The sequence below is a fragment of the Lissotriton helveticus genome, chromosome 9, assembly GCF_964261635.1.
Source record: "Lissotriton helveticus chromosome 9, aLisHel1.1, whole genome shotgun sequence".
Taxonomy (NCBI): Eukaryota; Metazoa; Chordata; class Amphibia; order Caudata; family Salamandridae; genus Lissotriton; species Lissotriton helveticus.
Window position 1 is genome coordinate 224,827,643 of NC_136070.1, and position 20,152 is coordinate 224,847,794.

General features: G+C 43.6%; 1 protein-coding gene across 1 annotated transcript in view; it reads right to left on the minus strand.

Annotated features, from left to right (window-relative positions):
• GEMIN2 (gem nuclear organelle associated protein 2) overlaps positions 1 to 20,152 on the minus strand; it is a 263,441-nt gene that overhangs the window by 86,976 nt on the left and 156,313 nt on the right. The window contains exon 7 of the mRNA XM_078659764.1: positions 13,408 to 13,476. Coding sequence (XP_078515890.1) covers positions 13,408 to 13,476 — 69 coding nt within the window. The remainder of the gene's footprint in view (positions 1 to 13,407; positions 13,477 to 20,152) is intronic.

The following is a 20,152-nucleotide window of genomic DNA, read 5'->3' on the forward strand; positions in this document are numbered from 1 at the left end:
TCTTTGAAATTTTATATCCTTGACCATTTTCCTTATCCTTTTCTGTAATTATTTTTCCGTAAGCTTTATGCATGCTGATGGGTAACAAATCAGTTTCCCCATTCTGGCCTATTACATTTTCCGTTTGCTTTGGTTTGTTGACTTCCACCAGCTCCCATGGTTTTCTTACTGGAGTATTAATATGATCGTAAATGGGCTGCAGGGCTTGACCCGTTTCCTCTTTTTTGTTGTTATATTTTTAGTGAACTAGGTCTTTCACATCCTCTAAAATGGTATTAACTACTTCAGGGATAGTTGCAAGTTTATTTATGATTGGTTCACAGGTGCATTCAAAATTGTTAATTGCGACATGGTTTTGAGCTTTAGTTATTAAGCGGTTTAGTTCTGACAATTTTCGGTCTATTCCAGTGAATGCATTAGCCATTACTCCCAGTATTTCAATTTGGGTGTCCATTTTATTTGACTGATATGTCAGTGCTTCCAGTGTTAAAGTAGAAGTTTGGTAGAATATATCCCATATAGCTCCTGGATCTTGACTTATTATGTTTTTTGGTTTTTGATCCAAATTTATTTTGGTATGATGGGTTTTGTTGACTGCTTCGTCTATATGATGTTCTCCTTCCAATTTTTTCTTTTTAGCTGCGTGATCCTCGTTAATTATACCATTTGCATTCGGTGTCTGTGATCCTTTGTTTCCACTTTCTTCACTTATCTCCCTTGAGAAGCTATATTCTGTGTTTGCATGACTCACAACTCCATTTATTGGGATAACACAGACTTGTTTTTTTCCAGTAAGATTTGTGGTATTATTCGCAAGTTTTTTTATTGGTGTAGATTCCGCTACATGTGATTTCGATGTGTCCATGTTGATGTTAGTTGATTCTTGCATTTTCCACTTTTTTGTTATATCCACTTTGATCGCTGATGGTAATGGTAGTGGCGTTTCCCCGCTCTATATTTGTAGTATTATTCGCAAACTTTTTTAATGTTGTAGATTCTGCTACGTGTGATTTCCAAGTGTCAATGTCCTTATTACTTGTTTCTTGCAATTTCCTCTTATTTGTTATGTCCACTTTGATCTCTAATGGTATTGGCATTTTCAGTGCTATAGATTGCTGCTGCAGAAGTGTAATTTGCATTGTCTCTTCAATCTCTCTTTTGTCCTTATTTGTTACCTCAGCGTCTTTTAGCTGCAGTGGAGTGTTATGTGTTGGATCCCTTCATAGGTCCAAGATTTCGCATAATGAATCCTTTTGTTTAATTTCGTTTGAGCTTTTTTCCTCGACTGATTCTACTGTATCACTGTTTTTTTCCTTAAAGATGTTTAATGTTTCAATTGGGGTTTGTAATTGGTTTTTGGATGTGTCTGATTCCATTGACATTAATACCCCGGTCGGGTCAGCCAAGAAGTCTAATTTCTGCGGTATTTTAGTTGACTTTTCGAACATCCGAGCAATTGGTGAGATTAGGGTCGGATTTAGTCCTTTTACCTGCGCTTTTATCTTTTTTTGTACTTTAGGTGCTTGGTTCTTCCGCACCTTCTTTGTCAGAGGACTTGTTGATCTTTACTTCCCCGAACGCATCCCCAGTTGCCTTGTTATTGGAGTACTTGTTGGATTGCAGCGGCGTTGTTATCACAGCGCGGTCCTCCGCGCTCACACCTGCATGCAACCTGCGTGGAACCTACTACCTCAGGACTTCTCTGGATTCGGACTCACGCACGAGCAAATCAGTCAAAGGCAGTGCTCCTAATTTCCAGAGAGTGCATAAGGAAAGTGTAGTGGCTGAAAGTGTAATCACTCCTTCAGCCTTCTGCCTGTGGCCCCATCCCTCGCCCTCACGCTCACCCTCACCCTCCCAAGCCCGTCTGCCCCTTGAGTAAGGGCAGCAGCCGTCAGGGAGAGAGCGGGGGCGGGAGGGAGGAGCTGGGCAATAGCTGTTATAATTGTGGGTCTCACTCTTGAGTTGTAGCAAATATTTGGGGCAATTTAGCCCGGATCGGAATGGTGGTTGGATCCCCTTGCGCAGAGATAGTCCCTTGCGCGCCTAGGGCCCGTAGGGTCCCTAGCGCCTGTAGCTTCACTATGTTTCTTTGATGAAATAGTTTGTGTAATTATTATATGATGTTTGTTATTTGATATTTAATGCCTAATCCAATTTTTTTTTTTTGTTGTCTAGTAAGTTTTCCGATTTGCACCGAATAATGCCGGCTAGGCTAGGCTGCACTCAGGCTAGACTGCACTGAGCTGGGTTAGCTGGGTTAGTCAGTCAGTTTAATCCAAATTTGTTTCCCTCCTCTTAGGTTGTTCTTAAAACGACGGCCTGCGATCTCTGGTTTTCTGTTGCACTGTTGTTCTATTACACTGTTGCTGCCTCCCCGATTTCACCCCCGTCCTGCCCCTCTCGCAGCCCTGAGGAATGTAGAAGGGGCCTTGCCTTTCCAGGTGGATATTTGCAAGCTAGGGCGGGGCGGGGCAGGTCAGTTTTTGCAATTGTTGTCTCCCCCCCTTTTTTTGGGGGGAGGTGTGGGGCGGGTGTAGAGCGGGAGGCAGTACGGGCGATGCTGCCTTGTAGTCGGCCTGTAATCGGCGCAGGAACCAAACAGTGCCGCTCAGTGCTGCTCAATGCCTGTTAATCAGGACAGTACCCCCGTGGTGCTCAGCTCTCTCACCATTAACGCTGCGGGTCGTTCTACCTCCTCGACTGCTCCACCGCTCCGCCGCACCGCTCCGCTGCTCTCTCTGTGAATCGGGTTTCAAGGGGGGGCGGTCAGGAGACCGAGTGCTCACCGGGCCGCAGCTCTCGCTTCCCGCTGCGGCTCAGACGGCCGCCTCAGGACCCGCACCGCTTGCTTCGCTTCGCTCCGGTCCAGTCTCCGCCCAGGTCTCTGCTCTGGGCTCTGCTCGGCGCTCTGCTTTCAGATTTCTATGCTAATGAAGTTACAATGCAGCCTAAAGACTAGCAATGCCTGCTTCTTTTCTCTTTGCAGAGATATGTTTTCTACTGTTCATTAAAATCAGTTCAAGTGTCCTTTGGTTCACCTGCTTTATTTGGATATATGCAAAGATAAGGTTTACATCATTTCTTAGGCTTATATGTTTGGAAGGCTGCATTGTTTGTTTAAAAAAAATACATCTCTCACTATATATATATATATATATATATATATATATATATATATATATATATATATATATATATATATATATATATATATATATATATATATATATATATATATATATATATATATATATATATATATATATATATATATATATATATATATATATATATATATATATATATAATTTTTATATGATTTCTGGGGTCCCCGCACATGGGTGGGAATATTCTAGTGCTTATGACTTTGATGAGGATCCCCTGGAAGAGAATTTGATGTTATTTCTTTCATAGTGCTACTCATTCCAATAAAGGGTGTTGGAGCCATTTTCGTCACACGTACACATTATACTTGACAATAAATAATATAAATGTGTAAATCAAAGTATAGGATTGTTGGACTTGGCCCCTCTGGCAGGTTAACCTCTAATCTTTTTTCTTTTAGTATGTGATCTGTGTTAGTGATTTTTGGTCTCCTGATGTGTGGGGAGTGCAGGCTCGAGTTTGGTATGTGCGAACTCGTGAGATTGAATGCTGCACAATGATGTATGTGGCGTGTATGTGTCTAGTGGGGAAGTGCCACTTCTAGACATTGGTGTGTGTGTGCAGTGAGTGTGCTGGTGTGTGATTGGCTGGAGCTGGCTGGGCTGCCAGGCTCCATGAGTCATGATGGGTCTGCCCGGTGGCGAGTGGAGAGATTAGCATGCTGATGTGAGGGAGGGGTGCACCTGGGTCCTGAATAGGGCTGGGCTTTCCCCACACAATGCTGGCTCCGCCCCCTGTGGTGCATCTACCGACCCTAGCCCTGCCAGTGAATAGAGTGAGGGGCTGAGCAAATCAAGAGTGCTCACAAACCAGATGCGACTGGTTTTTCCCCTCACCCTGAGCAAAGACAAAGGATTTCGCAGTATAAGAAGGGGCTGTGTCCCCTTCCAAGTTGTTCTCTTCCAGGATCCTATCTGAGGGGGGCTGCTGCTGCTGCTGGGCGCCAGGAGGACCGCCACTGGTTACTGCCTCCCTGCCTGGAGGCCCAGTGAGCTGCCTCTGGGCCCAGCCTTGCCCCCCTGCCTGCCTCCAGAACTTTGCTGGAGCCCTGCCTTGCTTATAGCGCCTGGCAGCGTTGTATTTTTCTTATAGCACTTATAGCGCTTGGGAGCGCTTTATTTCCTGCTAGCGCCTGGGAGCGCTGTAATCTCTGCTAGCGCTTGGGAGCGCTTTTGTTCTCAGCTGGTGCCCACCCGGCATTTGCCCCGTGGATTTGCCGTTTTTTATATGACCAGAGTGAGTGCCCACCTCGCTTTATATTTTAATTGAAGAGGGTGCCTACCCCTCGTTTGGCCGAGATTGTCCCCGCCGCCCGGCGACCGAACCAGAAGTCAGGCAGGCCAGGGGCGGGACCAGCGGGACAACAGGAAGTCGATGGGAGCCCACCCCGCGCTCCTGCAACGAAAGAGAAGGCCCCGGAGAAAGGAAGAGCCGTCCTCCGGCGAGGCTCTCCCGAGTAGAGAGCCCCGCCACCGCCACCCGGAAAAGCCCAGCGGAGAGGAGCCGCCGCCGCGAGGAGCCGCCGCCTCAGACAGCCGGTGAGTGCGGGCGTCCCCGGGGCCGCTCCTCCGCTCTGGGCAGGGTGGCAGCAGAAGAGCCCCGAGAGGCTCGTGGGGCCATATTTAGTTAAAAGCCGGTGAAGGCTCAGACGGCCCATTTGTCTTTCGAGCCCAGAGAGGCTCTGCGCGCCTCTTTGTATTTACGAGCCTGCGAGGCTCAAGGCGGCATTTCTTTGTTTCAGAGTCCCCAGGGGTGGGACTCCAACGACGCCACATTGGTTCTTTGAGCCCGAGAGGCTCACGGCGCCGCAGTTGTTGTAGAGCTCCGAGAGGCTCAGGGGCATTCGTTGTTTTAGAGCCCCGAGGCCCTCGAGGGCCATCTTGTTTATTTAGAGCCCACGAGGCTCAGGGGACATTTTGTTTATTTAGAGCCCATGAGGCTCCAGGGCCCCACATTTGTTCCTCGAGCCCAGTAAGGCTTACAGCGCCCCAGTGGTTTGTCGAGCCCCGAGAGGCTCCAGCCACAGTTGTTTTAGAGCCCCGAGGCTCTCGAGGGCCACTCTGTTTATTTTGAGCCTCAAGGCTCTTGGGGGACACGAGTCAGTTGGTTAGAGCCTGCGAGGCTCCATTGTTGTTCTTGAGCCCACGAGGCTCCAACGTCGCCCCCAACAGTGTCTTTCCAGCTGCCCAGCAATTAGTGGGCAGCTGCCACGTTTAGGTTTGTTCTTTGCTGCCTGCGCAGCCTGCCCTGACATTTAGGGACTAAGGGCATTTCAGCCCTTGCAAAGCCAGTTGGCCTGAGGGACAGTTCTAGTGTTGTGCCTATGTGCACCTTGTGCAATTTGTGATTTACTTGCTAATGTGATTACTGTGCAATTGTTATTACCTACACCTCTGAATGTTTTATGCATCATGTGTTTTGCTTCTTTCCCTTTGCTATGTGTTTGATGCTTAGGCAATTGTTTTTCCTTCTATAGGTCCTGCTAATAAAGTCCTAGCACCCTTTACCAGTAATTACTGGTTGTGTGCTACATGTACTATTTTGGTGCTACAGTCATTATATGTTCTATGTGCTAAGTGTTATACCTACAAGAATTATTATTCCTACAAAGTGTTAATTACAACAAGTGCTAGTTCTAAAAGTGCATACCCCTGACAGTGGTCCATGTGGCCCTGCCCTGTACATAATCTCTTGTAAATTCTGCCCGTGCCTGTTGGCACATTGTAAAGTGTGTGTTTTATATATTGTGTTTTACTATAATACAAAGGCTATTTTTTATATAACCTTGTGTGGAGTTTCCTTTGTGGTGGGCCTTGGGTGTTGTTGCTGGGTGCGCTTTACACATCGCCTCCGAGATTAGCCTTGCTGCTCGCGTCACGTTACCTAGAGGGTGAGCAGGGGTTATCTTGGTGTGTAACTCCCTTGCCCGGACTTGGGAATGGTGATCTCTGACTGACTTTGGCGCAAGCCTTGGCCAGCCAGGGACCCCGTTTCTAACAAGGATGTGTTACATAAGACTGAGATTTACAAGGTTTGGGAGTCATATGTCCATCACAATTCATTGTGCTAAATTGGAAGGATTACAATTTATTAAATAAAATAAAAATTTGTCATGTTACATGATGGCTTTGCAGAAGACAAATTAACCCGCTATGCTACGAAAGGGGCCTAGGCAAAACACAGCTTTCTTCAGCAAACGCGTAAACCACCATAATTATTGTTCCCTCAGAATTACTGGGCACACAAAGATCTTTGCAGAAGGTGCCTTAATCCCATAAGCCATTTTTTATTTCAGACTTTGCAACAAATGCAGCAGAACGGATTGTCAGCCTTTCAGGGAGAATTAAAAAAAATATATATTAGTTGAGCCACTGATTTTATCTGGGTGCAGGGCTCGACAAATCCACTCGCCCGCTCGCATTTGCGAGGGAGAATGGATGAGGACGAGCTATTTTTAGGTCCTACTCGCCCTTTCTGGCGAGTAGGAAGTCAAACTAACTTTTGTCCTCTGTCTTTAAAAACAGAGCAAAAGTGACAAAATAACTTGATTTAAAGGCATTTTTATTGCTCACAAAGGGAATGAGCAATAAACATGCCTTTAAATCTTGTTATCTTGTCACTTTTGCTCCGTTTTCAGAGACGGAGGTCAAGTGGGTTGGAGTCAGGTCGAGGGGATTTTCCATGGTACTAGACCTGCAGGACTAGTACCATTTTTCGGATTTGTCGAGCCCTGGGGTGCATCACTTTTTTTTGTATAATCGCAAAGAAAAACTAACTTGTAAAATCTGGTTATGCGCTCAAATTTACTCACGACAGACCTGCTAAATATGTGCGTGAGGTATTAATATCTGATATTACTTCTTGCGATGTCACTTTCTGTGAGGTCATTCAGGGCTCAAAAAATCCTCAAAATGGTACTAGTCCTGCAGGACTAGGACCTTAAAAAATGTCCTCGACCTAACTGCAACCTACTTGACCTCCGTCTCTGAAAGCGGAGCAAATGTGACAAAATAAGATTTAAAGGCATCTTTATTGCTCATTAACTTTGGGAGCAATAAAAATGCCTTTAAATCTTGTGATGCCAAGTGCAAATGTCATGTGCTTTGATGTCACATGCCACACCACTTGCATACTGCCCAACTTGGTTAGTCCTCCCACTTTTTTTTTTTTTTTTACAACTAGTTCTCTGGCCTAGTCACATGACCACCGACATCACTGTTGTAAAGGATTCCGACACACAGCCTACAGGAAAGCTGAAAAACAGTCACACTAAGCCATTAAACCGAAAATAATTAGTGTTGCCATCTTACCCTGGCCCTGCTGTACACGTCTATCTATATCATAGACGCTCTGCGCAGATCTTGGCTGTGGACGACCTCAGGCCCGGGAGCACAAAGGAAACGCACGTGACCTCCGTGCGCATTTTACACTGAAATCTATTTCTGCCAGCCTTCCGCATTGCTCAGAAGAATTTTTTAACCTTACATTTGTATTTCAAACTGGGAGAAAAAACACATGAAGTAACGGTGCTGTCTGGAAAACTATCATCATCCATTAAAAACATTTTGAGTTAGAGAGCTTGACCGGAAGTGCTCAGATACCTGCTAGTCTGCTCTGAAGAGAGCAGGCCCCACCAACTGCCGTTATTATTTTCCGATTATTAATCGGTGCTCGGCAGGCCGTAATGCCAGGAAGCTGCGAGGAATGGCGGCCACGAGCCAGGAAGCTGCGAGGAATGGCAGCCACGAGGGGGGCAGTAACACAGAAGTGGTGGGTGGGTGGGTGGGTGTTGAAAGAAGCAACACAGGCAAAAGGGTAATAAAAAAAGAATTCAAACCCCAATCACAGCGTGAGCAGTAAAGAGACAACGGGGGCAGTAACACGCAGAAGTGGTGGGTGGGAGAGGAAAGAAGGAACAGAGGCAACAAATTAAAAAACAAGTACCTGAATCACATCATAAGCAGCAGAGAGACTAATTAAGAAGAATCGATCTGTGCTTGGTCCATGCACCAGAGATGAAACAGGAAGTGGCGTCTAGCCTGTGCGATCCAATTAGGAGGCAGGAAGGAAGAGTGACGCCGAAGCGAAGGAATGGTAAATAATGGGTGGGCTCCAAGCCCCTTTTTGTAAACAATAGTATGTCACAAGCAAGAGAGCAAAACCAGGGCCATCTTCTGCAAGCTCCATGGCTATACTGAATGCATGATTGTGGCCCTGTGCAGAGCCAACGACCAGGCAGCATAATGGAATACTTTTGTTTGTTTCTCTAGAAGCACTATCCGCTGCATCCAGGGCACATATATTGCTGGTGTTTGAGAGGATTCCCCTCATGGATGAACTCTTTTACTCTCTTCCGGTATGCCTCTAGCTGAGATTTTAATACCGGCTCCATCTCTTCCTAGTGATACCAGTGGTGCAGCAACAGTGGACCTACCAAACTGTTGATGTACCAGTGGCAGCCCCCATTGCTACCCTCCTTCCAGAATTCAATCTGCCTACTCTCATGAGGAAGAGGGTTGTCCTCAGTTCTCTGGAGGAACAAAACACTCTTTCTGAGTTGTAGGAACCACCAGAGAATCAGGTGGCCCATTTTACCAGATGCATAGGCGGTGTCTTCCGGCTCTGCCCTGTATTTTTTTCACTCCACCACTGGCGTGAACACCCTCATTTTAACCTAGTCCTTGAAATTATCTGCAGAGCTTTTGAGTAAACTCTTCAGCATCAGCAGGTAGTGCTCAAAGCGATCCATTTTGTAAAGAATCTCCATAAGGAAGTTCTCCACTTCATCAACCACGAGGCCTTTCGCGTTAAGGCTGTCAGCAGCACGCTGGATGACTGCATGATGTGAGGTGGTATTGCCCAACAGAAGTTAGTCTTGGTCATCTGTTGGTACGGGTTCCTTGTAAGGATTTGGGAGATCCATTGTAGGGTTTGGATCAGAGTCTGGGTGAGCGGAGTGTGACAGTGAGCAAGACAGTGCAGGTGACTGTACTGGTAGTGGGCTACACCCGATAGGTATAGGTTTTTAAGGAATTACAAATGTGTTAAGCTACTGAAACTGCCTCCTCAAAAAGTGACCCTCTACTTCTTATCGTGTGGCAGACCAGGCAGTGTAGTTGTGGGGGATGTGCTAAAATGTGGACTCTTTCTGGGTCAACCTAGATTATACTCTGCGTGTTCAAGTTCTGTGGGTGCTGGTTTCAAAAACGATTTCAGAATCAACCTTGGTTCCGTGGTATCTCAGGCTGTGACTGTTTCCGGCCGTAGAAATTTAAAAGCCTGGAGTACAGTCTTCCCTGTAGCAGAGACAGGGTTGGGGGGAAAAGATGGACCTCGAACAGTGGTCGATTGTGGAGGTCTTTTTGGTGGCAGCTCAGTGCTCAAAGCATGGCTCTTGAGGCAGTTGTTTGCCCTGGATCCAAGGCTACACTTGAAGTTGAACCAAAGAAAGACAATTCTCTAAAGATGTGACAGTGTAAGTCAAAGTGCGGTCTTTGTCTAAGCTGAGGCTTCATTGGGGGCCATGGACATTTTCTCCGAAGCCAGAGTCATTGGAGGAAAGATAGCCTGGACTCTTCTCCCTTTGGCCTCTGGGAATACCGCACAGACCTCCCTTTCACCATCCAAATATGTACATTCGACACTGACTGCAGCAGATGGCTCCAGGGAACCCTGTCAGTGCATCCTGTAGTGAGCCCACTAGCATTCTCTTGTATACTGAATGATCTGAAGCCTGAACAGTTCCATTCCTAGTGGCCCTTCAGGAGACACAGATTGGACACCCTATTTTGGTCTGGCCATGGAATCCATTTACATTTCACACATAATTTGAAGGGTGCAACCTCCACAAACCTCCCCCAACCCGCTGGAGACACACTCATATGACCAGCACTCTAGATTTTCGGTCTGGTCCTGATGCAGTCCTCAGTTGTTTGATGTCCATGTATGAAATCCAGAGTCCGGAATTGAGAAGTTTACTTCTGTAGTGTGACATTTCCAGTGCTCCAAAAAGTACATCCAAACCAAAGGAAAAACCCCCCCAAAAAATAGTATATATTTTGGTGCACTGAGAGTATCGGGAAGTGATCAAAAGATATCTCCAAAGTAAAACCTCTACTTCTGAGAAAAAGCATGCAACATCTTGCGCTCAACACTAGTAAGCAAGACTGTTATTTTTTTATTTTAAAAGTTTTATATAGCGCTAGCTTAACCCGTAAGTATCAGAGAGCTTTACAAACACACAGTAAACAGCAGCAAGACATTACATTACATAGTAGGCTGGCAGTAAGGAAACCATAGAAACCAAAAAAATACAGCATGGGCAAAAAAAAGTAGTGCAGCGGAAGAGAGCAATAAAAGAAAAAGGTGAGTGACATAGTCCGGTCACCCACTATCCATGAATGTCCAGAGAGAGAGGAGACGACTCGGATAATGAAGACTAGGTTCGTTGACGTTGGTCAAGAAAGTATTTGTTTAGGAGATGGAGTTTCAGGTCCCTTTTGAAACGGGAGAAGGAGGGGTTGCATCTGAAGACTCCAGCGAGAGCGTTCCATATTCTGGGAGCGTTGCCAGAGAACGATCGGTATTGGGTGGTTTTGTTTTTCAATTTCGGAGGAATGAGAAGGAGTGAGTTGGAGCTTCTTAGTGTTCTGGATTGACCTGCTCTACTCAGTTTATTATTTAAGTAGTTGCGGTCAGGAGAATGAAGGATTTTGTGTGTGATGCAGGCCAATTTATAGATACATCTCCCTTCCATGGGAAGCCAATTGAGGCAGTTGAGAGCTGGATTGATGTGTTCAAATCTTTTAACTCCTGATACGAGCGGACATGTTCAGCACTGCTCTTAGAGGGGCAAGATGCGCTTTCGGAATCCCTGTAAGGATGGCATTCCCGTAGTCGATTTTTGAGAGAACTAGGGATTGGACTACTGTCTTGAGGTCATCGTGGGGTACAAAAGGTTTCAGTTTCTTGAGGTGTTTTAGAGAGAAGAGAGCACTTTTGCAGAGTTTTTGATGTGAGCTTCCATTGATAAGTTCTTGTCAAGGGTGATGCCTAGAGACTTAACTGAGTCGGATAGGTTAAGGGGCAGTTTAGGGATACCAGATTCTTGAGCCACATTTGGATTGGACGATGGTTACTTTTTGGAGAAAATAGGATTAGTTCCGTTTTTTCTGGGTTGAGCTTTAAGTGGTTAACGTAGAACCAAGTTTGGATCTCGGTTAGGGTGATATTGAGGAGTTGGATGTTGCTGGGAGACTTGATCTTGCAATAGATTTGGGTGTTGTTAGTGTAAAGGTGATAGTTCACTCCGGCTTTTTTCAATATGATTGTGAGGGGCTCCACGAAGAGATTGAAGAGGGATGGGGAAAGGATCGAGCCTTGAGGGACCCCAAGTATGACTTTAGTTGGCTTTGAGAAACAGGAGTTAATTTTAATTTGTTGCGAGCGCTGTTGAAGGAAGGAGGTGAGCCATTTAACTGCTATGCCATTAATGCCGGACGGTTTCGACAGGGTCTCCAAAAGGGCTGGATGGTTTACTGTGTTGAATGCCGCAGATAGGTAGATAAGGATGAGTAGGCAGGCATCACCTTCGTCTAGGGCCTTGTGAATGTCGTCGGCGACTTTGAGCGTAGCTGTTTCCGTGCTACAGCCTTTTCTGAAACCAGATTGAAAGCCATCAAGGAGGTTGAACCAATGCGCATTGTTTTTTAGCTGGAGGTAGGTCCGATTGTCCTTGTTAAGAGCTCTTTCCAAGTGTTCCAGGGAGGTTGAAGGGGGGCAGGTTAAGGGGGAAGGGGGGGTTAGCAGTTTGTAAGAAGGATTGATCAATTTTAGAGACTTTATTGGTGAAGAAGGTGGCAATTTCTTCACATCACTCATTGGTGGTTTCGATTTCTAAGGAGAGAGTGCAGTTAGTTTGGCTTTTAACAATGTCGAAGAGTTCTCGTGGTCTATTTTTCGCCAGATCTAATTGTCTGCGTAAAAAAGATGACTTTTCACTGAAGATGTGTTTTTTGTATGACCGTCAAGCAGATCTAAGATGTGTTAGGTGCGGGGATGAGGGGTTTTGTCTCCAGGACCTTCCCGTTTGTCTGAGTTGGCGCCGTTCATCATTCAGCTCCACGTTAAACCAGGGTTTTGATTTGGTTCTCCTCAGTTGTTTGAGTTTGAGGGGCTACTTGGTCTAAGACCTCTGTCATTCTTGAGTTGAAGTGAAAAGTGAGGTCATCAGCCGTCCATGATGAGGGATGGAGTTGAAGATGGTGATGAATCTTGGCTTCAAGTTCGAATAAAGGGATTTCTTTGATGTTTCTAGTTAAGATTTTATGTTTGGCAATATAGATAGGTTGGAGGCTGGGAAGTGTGTCAATCTTGAACATAATGAGGTGGTGGTCGGACCAGTCAATGGGAATAATCTCTCAAGGAGATCAGATCATTGTTTGTTATGATCGCATCAAGTGTTGCACCTTTGATGAGAGTTGGTTTATTGCAGAGTTGCTGAAGGGTTATATATTTCCAGAAGGTTGGAGAGGTTCAGGACAGTGGAGTCTTCTGGGTCATTCCAGTGGATATTGAGGTCACCCAAGAACACGTCTTTGGTGTCATGTTAGCTACAACATCACATGCTGCAAACCTGGAATTATCACAAGGAAAGTGACATCATGTAGGACTTGATCCAAATACAAGTGCTTACTGACCTGTAGTTGACGGAACTGGAGCATGCAGGAATTGATCCAATAGAAAGACTCGGGAGCAAAGATCGAAGAGGCCAGCTTCCATTCTCTTGCAGAGGTATTTCTCAACTGACAATGCCTGCACCGTCTTATTTTGTTTCTATGTATAGGGAGAACATTATTTGACAAATTGCATTGCTCGTTATCAACAAAACTAACCATTGCATCAAACAGTAGCTTTATGCTTTATGGTTCAGCATAGTAGTTGTGTGAGATCGTAATATGCGTGGAGCAGTAACACTGCTAATGCACAGCAATATCCAGAAAACAGAGGAGGGCCAAGGAATGTAAAAGGCAGTCATTTGACAAGAAGGCAACTGTCCTTCAGTCATTTGTTTAAAATGTTCTTGTTTCAGGACAAACTTCAGTGCACGATGTTGCCATCACACATGCATACCGAAACAAAGTCCTAATGGTTCAGAAGGTGCAGGCACAATTTTCCTTTCAAATCTTTAAACCATGAGAATAATAATAATAAAGGAAGGGTACAGGATTACAAGCTTACCAACTCGGGGGTAAAATTACTCTCACCAAACCAGGTCATCAGGTACTCCAACACGCTTGTTACTGTGGCCTTTGAATGAGAAAGAAACAAAAACGTTAGCATTGCACGAAATAAAGACCGATTGTTGGACATTCCAATTAAGCATCAACACATGGATAGGGAAACCTGAGCACTTGTAGGTCTGGGATGCACCAACCCCATTTAGAGTAATCACCATGTCCTTGGCTTCTGTGTGATAGCCTAATGCATTCTGAGAATTGTAGTCTTGTTTTGCTTTCAATGAATTAGACTAACACACATGAAATATGACGTCCTGGTGAAAAGATTAGGACCATAGACAATACCTGTAATGACCTGGAATTAAGTTGCCACCCTAAACCCATTAAAATAGTTTCCATAATTGAGGTTTGCTCATGGTCTATCATAGTAATACTTCAGAACTATACTGGATACCTTCAAAGTCTTGTTCCAGGACAAAACATTTTCTACTCCTCACTGGTTAGCTTGAGACATGCAGATTCAGGAGAGCGCCCCAGAGTTAATCACCTTCTCTACAAACATATCTAAACCATTGAAAGTCTCAAACCATTTATCATTTTAAACTATTTTTGGTAATACATTTACCCACCACAGCCTGAAGTGAGTGTGTAAAGAGTGATTGTGAGGGTGTTACTGTGTGTGCTGGAGTCCAGGGGAGATGAACGAGGAGTTCTGAAGAACCTTAAAGCAGGCTTCAACAGTTTGGATGAGGAGCATTGAGAACCATGACAAATTTCTCCATGGAGAAACAGCCTAGTTAGGCTGTAGAACGGGGCAAAGTAACTCTCCACTACCAATACTTTTGGCTCGATGCCCTACACTGAATTACCAATGAGTAAACATGCCTACAAGGGATTGTGTTTCATAAAATTAACACCCTTGAAATGATTGGACAGTAAAGCCTCACCTCACCTGGTAGCTTACATGAGATTAATCTGAATGTCAATTGAATATTTATAAGAAAAAGAATCAAAACTTATTTAACACAGGGGTATCAATTTTCTCAGAGTATAAAGAAATGTAATATGAACAAAGAGGGGGTGCAGTAATTTATATCAAAACACCATGATCGAGGCAAAATGATATACACAAGTGACTGTGCCTTCTAATCACATATGTAATCATCTATTCCAAAATGATAACAAATGCAAAGAAAAAGTCAAGACAAAGCAATGTACAATTCCTTGTGGCAAACGAAGGCTGTGGAAATAGATGGGTTTGTCGACGTTTCAGTCTTTTGTGGCATATAATAAATGACCCTTAGAACTGGTCGAGACCTTTGGACCAGATAAATCAAGACAACTAATTGAAAAGTTCCTGATCTCATACACCAGTACCCGGTTTTTTGACAGATAACTCAACGGTATCGGCTGTATCCACAATAGGGCTTGTGTGGATTTTTTCCTCCCCAACAGTTCATCAGCCAGAAGAAACTGCATTAATTGTCCAGACTTTCTTCGAATGTATTTTAACGATACACTAGATACCGCTAAGATATCTGTCAAACAACCGGTGTATGGGATCAGGAATCTTCAGATGCGGTTGCATGTCCCCAAGAGCACATCTACTTATTGTGCGCACAAAGTTCTGGGAGTCAAGTTATTTAGGGATCAAATAGCCCTCTCACCTGTTGAGGAGGATCAGGGCATGGACCAAGGAGGAATTTAGCCAGGATCCGGTTAATATTTGGCCACACTTTAAAAATTCCCTGGCTCATGTATATCCGGGACTCATTTTACAGGATGGGATTAGCGGAGTTATTCTCTAACCCCCAAGGGTATACATAAAGCAGATTATAGATGGGAGAAGGAGCACTTCCTCTCAGTTTGACAGTATGTGATGCTAACTATCACCCAAGGTATGGAGCCTTATTTAGCACTGGTGAAAAACAAAGGTTTTGGCTTGTAAAATTTAGATTTAATTTACCGCACCTACCTTCAGCGGTGGCTTTGATCTTAAATCCCTGGCCACCTGTGGCTGCAACAATAGGTCTCAGCAGAATAAGATGCATTTTATTAAGTTTTGTAGATGTTATACTGTTCCGAGTAGAATTTTCATTGTTCCATTGCTAAAAGATAAAGGCTTTTTACAGGTTTGTCCAGCCCTTCAGTTTTTACAGCGGTTACCTGATGTGGTCACACTTTCATATGTTGTAGGCTGTTTAAGAGCTAAAGCTAAACTCAGGAGTTCACAGGAAGATTAATTATGCTGGTAACTTGCTATGTATTTGTTAATGGACATATTGCTTTTATGCACTGTTCTTACGTTTTAGATGTAGGCTTTTATTGTTTTAAATGCAATTGAATAAAGATATTATTCATTGATTAGACAATATATTTCTAACTAGCTTGCATAATGGACAACATCACATAAAAAAACTCCTAAAAATACACTGGAGACTTCCAACCAACAACTAACTCATCTAGAACTGACCAGGCACAGGCAATACTAATTGGTCTGGGTTTAAAGAAATGTTGTATGGTAATGTGAAGCATTACAAGTGATACCATGGGAATCACTGTGTGCATTTGTGTGGAAGTAAAGAGCTGCAGAATAATATTGGTGTAGGTTAGGGTAGGGTAGGGTAAATGGTCATCTGAACTGTCAAGCCAGACCTAAAAAACTTTGTTGGTTAATGACTGCCCTCCTCTCATCTGTGCTGCTGCCAGAGAAAACCACCATGCATTATTTAGTTATCTAAGCCAGCTTAATAGCATTACAATGTCATGTGTGTGTCCCCTCGAAAGTTCAAGCTCAGGCAGCTGGAAAATCATCACAGCTGTCTGGTGGGCACGCGCATTTTTGTGGAAGCACATAATTTCTACCCAATCAATATATTTACTCCTGGTTCTCAACATGTGGACTTGTGATTATGTTCTGGCTTGACAGAGTAGCTATCACTAGACATTTATGTGACTGTAATAGTACCTTTGTCAGTTACATCTCCTCTGCCCGGAGACAAAATCTGGGTTGGTAGCACAATAAGATCTTTAAAAATGAGAATACGAGAACATTACAGGTCAGCCATATATCAGAACTATGAGTGCCCCTAATAGAGCACTTTATGTAAAACCATGAACACAATGTGACATTCACCTTCTTTGGATTGGAAGATATTCCTAAACTTTCCTGAGGTGGCAAAAGGGAACATGAAGGAGAACCAATTCTCACACTAGAGGCCAAAAAACATGGGATCAATAAGGATGCAGAAATGAACGACTGGCTTCTGTAATCCTCTCCATATCATCGAACAATCTACTAATTCTAGACTCTGATTATTGGTAGTACTATGATCGACCTTATATACTATTCTTGGTTCTCCTGGGAATAAATCACAGCAAATAAAAATACATGCAGCATACAACGCAGACATATTTTTGTCCTGGGACACCCCAATATTAAAAGTTAATTTGGAATCTCAGAACTAATGGTGGTTCTCATTCTCTGCCTGCATATACAGCTATTTCAATAACTACATATGGGACAATACATCTACACAGATTTACTTCTGTGATCAAAAAGAGGCTCAGAACTCAGTATAACTAAGTCTACTGGTATTTCATATTTAGTCATTTGCAGCCATGAACTATGTATTGCCTTGAGCTCTGATCTTGCCATCTGTAAATACTCAAAATGGTTGAGTAAAAAAGGCCTTTTTTTTATTATTTTCAGATAATCAATTTACTATCATAACATCAATTTTGCAAAGGTATGACTCCATTATGTGTAGCACATTTCAGATATAGTAAGGTTAAATACCAATATCTATAGGATGTCAGACTATATCATAAGGTGTCCTCTAGCTTCAACTAAAATCCACACTACCCTAAAGCAATATTATAGTATTCCCACAAATGGCAATGAACCAATATCATGCTGCCAAAACACACAGATTGAAAGAACACCCCTCCACATAACTTGTTACATACTTCACTCTTCCAAGACGGCAGCTCAGTCATACCTTAACATGATTACCACTCAAATATGATGACACATTTTTGAGCCCCTCAGAATTTCTCATACCTCACCTATCCAAACTGAACATAAGTATGCATATTCAATACGAATATACCTACATCTACTCTCTAGACTACAATTATCCACTCTAACAGCTTAGCCACCACTATTTATGGACACTGCAATGTGACATTCATGGCATCATGAGGCATACAAGCATTTGCAATGCAATAGGTCTCGCATTTACGCAAGTTTAAGCTATTGGCATTGTAAATGACGATGTGTTTTATATATGTTTTAAAGATCAAAACATAAATAAAAAGCATTGTAATTTACAATGCCAATAGCTTAAACTTGCGTAAATGCGAGACCTATTGCAATGGGTGTGGCCGGGGGCAAGAAGGCAAGGACAGCTGGGGGATGTGGGGGTAGGGAGAAGGCACAGACAACGAGAGGAAGGGCAGGGGTGAACAAGGCACGACATCGGGAAGTGGGGGGTAGAGATGGCACCAAAGCAAGTCGTCTGCGACAATAAAATAAAGTGTGAGGCACAGAAATGCGGCAATGAATTGTGCACACAAAAGTGTGGCTTACATGAGAGTCACTGAAAGAAAAGGGAGAAAGGATCTGTGTGATCCACTTCAAAGCACCAACATACTGACATATTTTGGGATTCGAAAGGCAGTCACTAGGTTGGTGATGTCACAATTCATGCGGCAAACATTTAGAAATGGTTTATTAGATAAGATTCACGAGAGTGGTTTTCCACATTTCGGGTCTTCTGCTAGAACCACTACAACCTACCGGGATCTGTGGGTCGGTATGAGCTATGGTCAGGGTTACAGAAATTATGCGATTTGGCAGCCACAGCGTTTTCTAAATAATTATGGATGTCACAGTTGCCTCATAATCCATCATCAGGCACGTAATCTGCTGAATTTAGCAAAAATATGTTAAAGCTAAAACGGATCACATTTTACTAAAAAGCATTGTCAATGCAATAGGTCTCGAATTTGCGAGAGTTTAAGCCACTGTCACTGTAAATGACAATGCCTTTTATATATCTGTATTCAAAACCAACACATGGATAAAAGGTTTGTCCGTTACAATGCGAATAGCTCAAACTCTCGCAAATGCGAGACCTATCATTGTAAATGCTTGTTTTGTTTGTTTCCAATCACTCTATAGGAGTACTTGTCTTTTCAGGCCATCTCCCTTGTACAATTACACACATATCACAAAAATGCATGCACGTGTACAAAACGTATGCATTTCTTAAAACACGATCCGTTGGTATTGGAACTCTCGCTCGGTCATCCATCTTGCCATAGCGTAAACGCAAGGCACTTTAAGTGCTCACCAGTTACATTACACAATGACACATTCATTTTTGGCACTGATCCTGCTTCAATTAAAGTTTTTTTCCCGATTGTTGCTTGCGCTCAGCTCCTCTTGCTTCTCTGCTTGACCCACCCTCCACTACCTCCTTCGTCGCTGCTTTTTTTGCACAAAGTGACTCAGAGTCCGCTCAACATACTGTGATTCTGGGCTTTCAGTAACTTTCCGCTATGCTGAACAGCACATGTGCTGTTGACATCATGACTAAAGGATATTCCCATTGACAAAGCCAATAGCTTGGGCATTGCCGCAACCATTTGGCTTTGCCAATGCTTGTTTTATGTTGATCAAATTACTTCTGAAAACAGCTGCACCATCAAGCCAGATCCAAAAAGAATGTATAACATTTTACACAAAATCATTGGAGTACAAGCTCTTGGCCCTATTAAAATCTGAAAAAATATAAATGGGTCACTATTATTCTCTGAAAATGGTGGAAACTCTTGTAACAGTGCATTGTTCTAGGGTAGAGGATGTGTGCACTAACATCCTTAGCATAGCGTATGCAAAACTGATCTTGACGCACATTTGACAATTTGAGAGAGTTCAGAGTCAACTGTTAATAATTGGTAATTTGTGATTATTTTTAGACAGTTTTGTGATATTAAAAGCGAAACTATAAATCCAAGAGAGCGGCGTGTTCTTGTGTTTAAAAAATAAAAACAGGTATGGGTAATTCCATATAATAACGATGGGCCGGCCCCTTATTATGCTTGTCAGAAGGTTGGTCTAATTTGCTACATTAACACACTTTAAAAGCGGCGACATGCCGGGAAGTTTGTGGCCTAAAAACAATCCATGCAATTTTTTGCCCGCACTGCGACATATTCTTTGCAAGCAACCTGCAGTATATATGTGGTTTGGTAAGTATTCATCACTTGGCTTTACACTGTTTGTTCAATAAAGAAGATTACACCAGCAAACCTCTGGAGGTGTATTAATGAGGGATTACTACACAGCCCAGCACATGGGTATTTCTGTGTGTAGCCCAGTAATTATACGGGGGGAAAAGAAGCTGTACCTGCTGAGAAGCCAATTCCTTGTCGCTTTCATCCCGCTACGTCACAGCCTACGCGTAAAGCCCAGGACCCGTCCATGACTCGCAAGTGCACTGCAGAAGAAGCGAGCCCAATCCCAACCTAGTTCTTTCACGACCCCCCCACCCAGTGAAAGCGTTTCAGTAGTCACGCTCATCAACGCCACTTCCTGCATTGTGACGTTGCGGCACTAGGGACGACATGTTAAAGTCAGGCAAAGTTGTTACTGTTTTCCAACACCAGAATCAACGAAATTATGTTTGACTTTTACAGCTACTTTTATGAGTCACTCTCTCCTCTATCTCTCTGTGGTG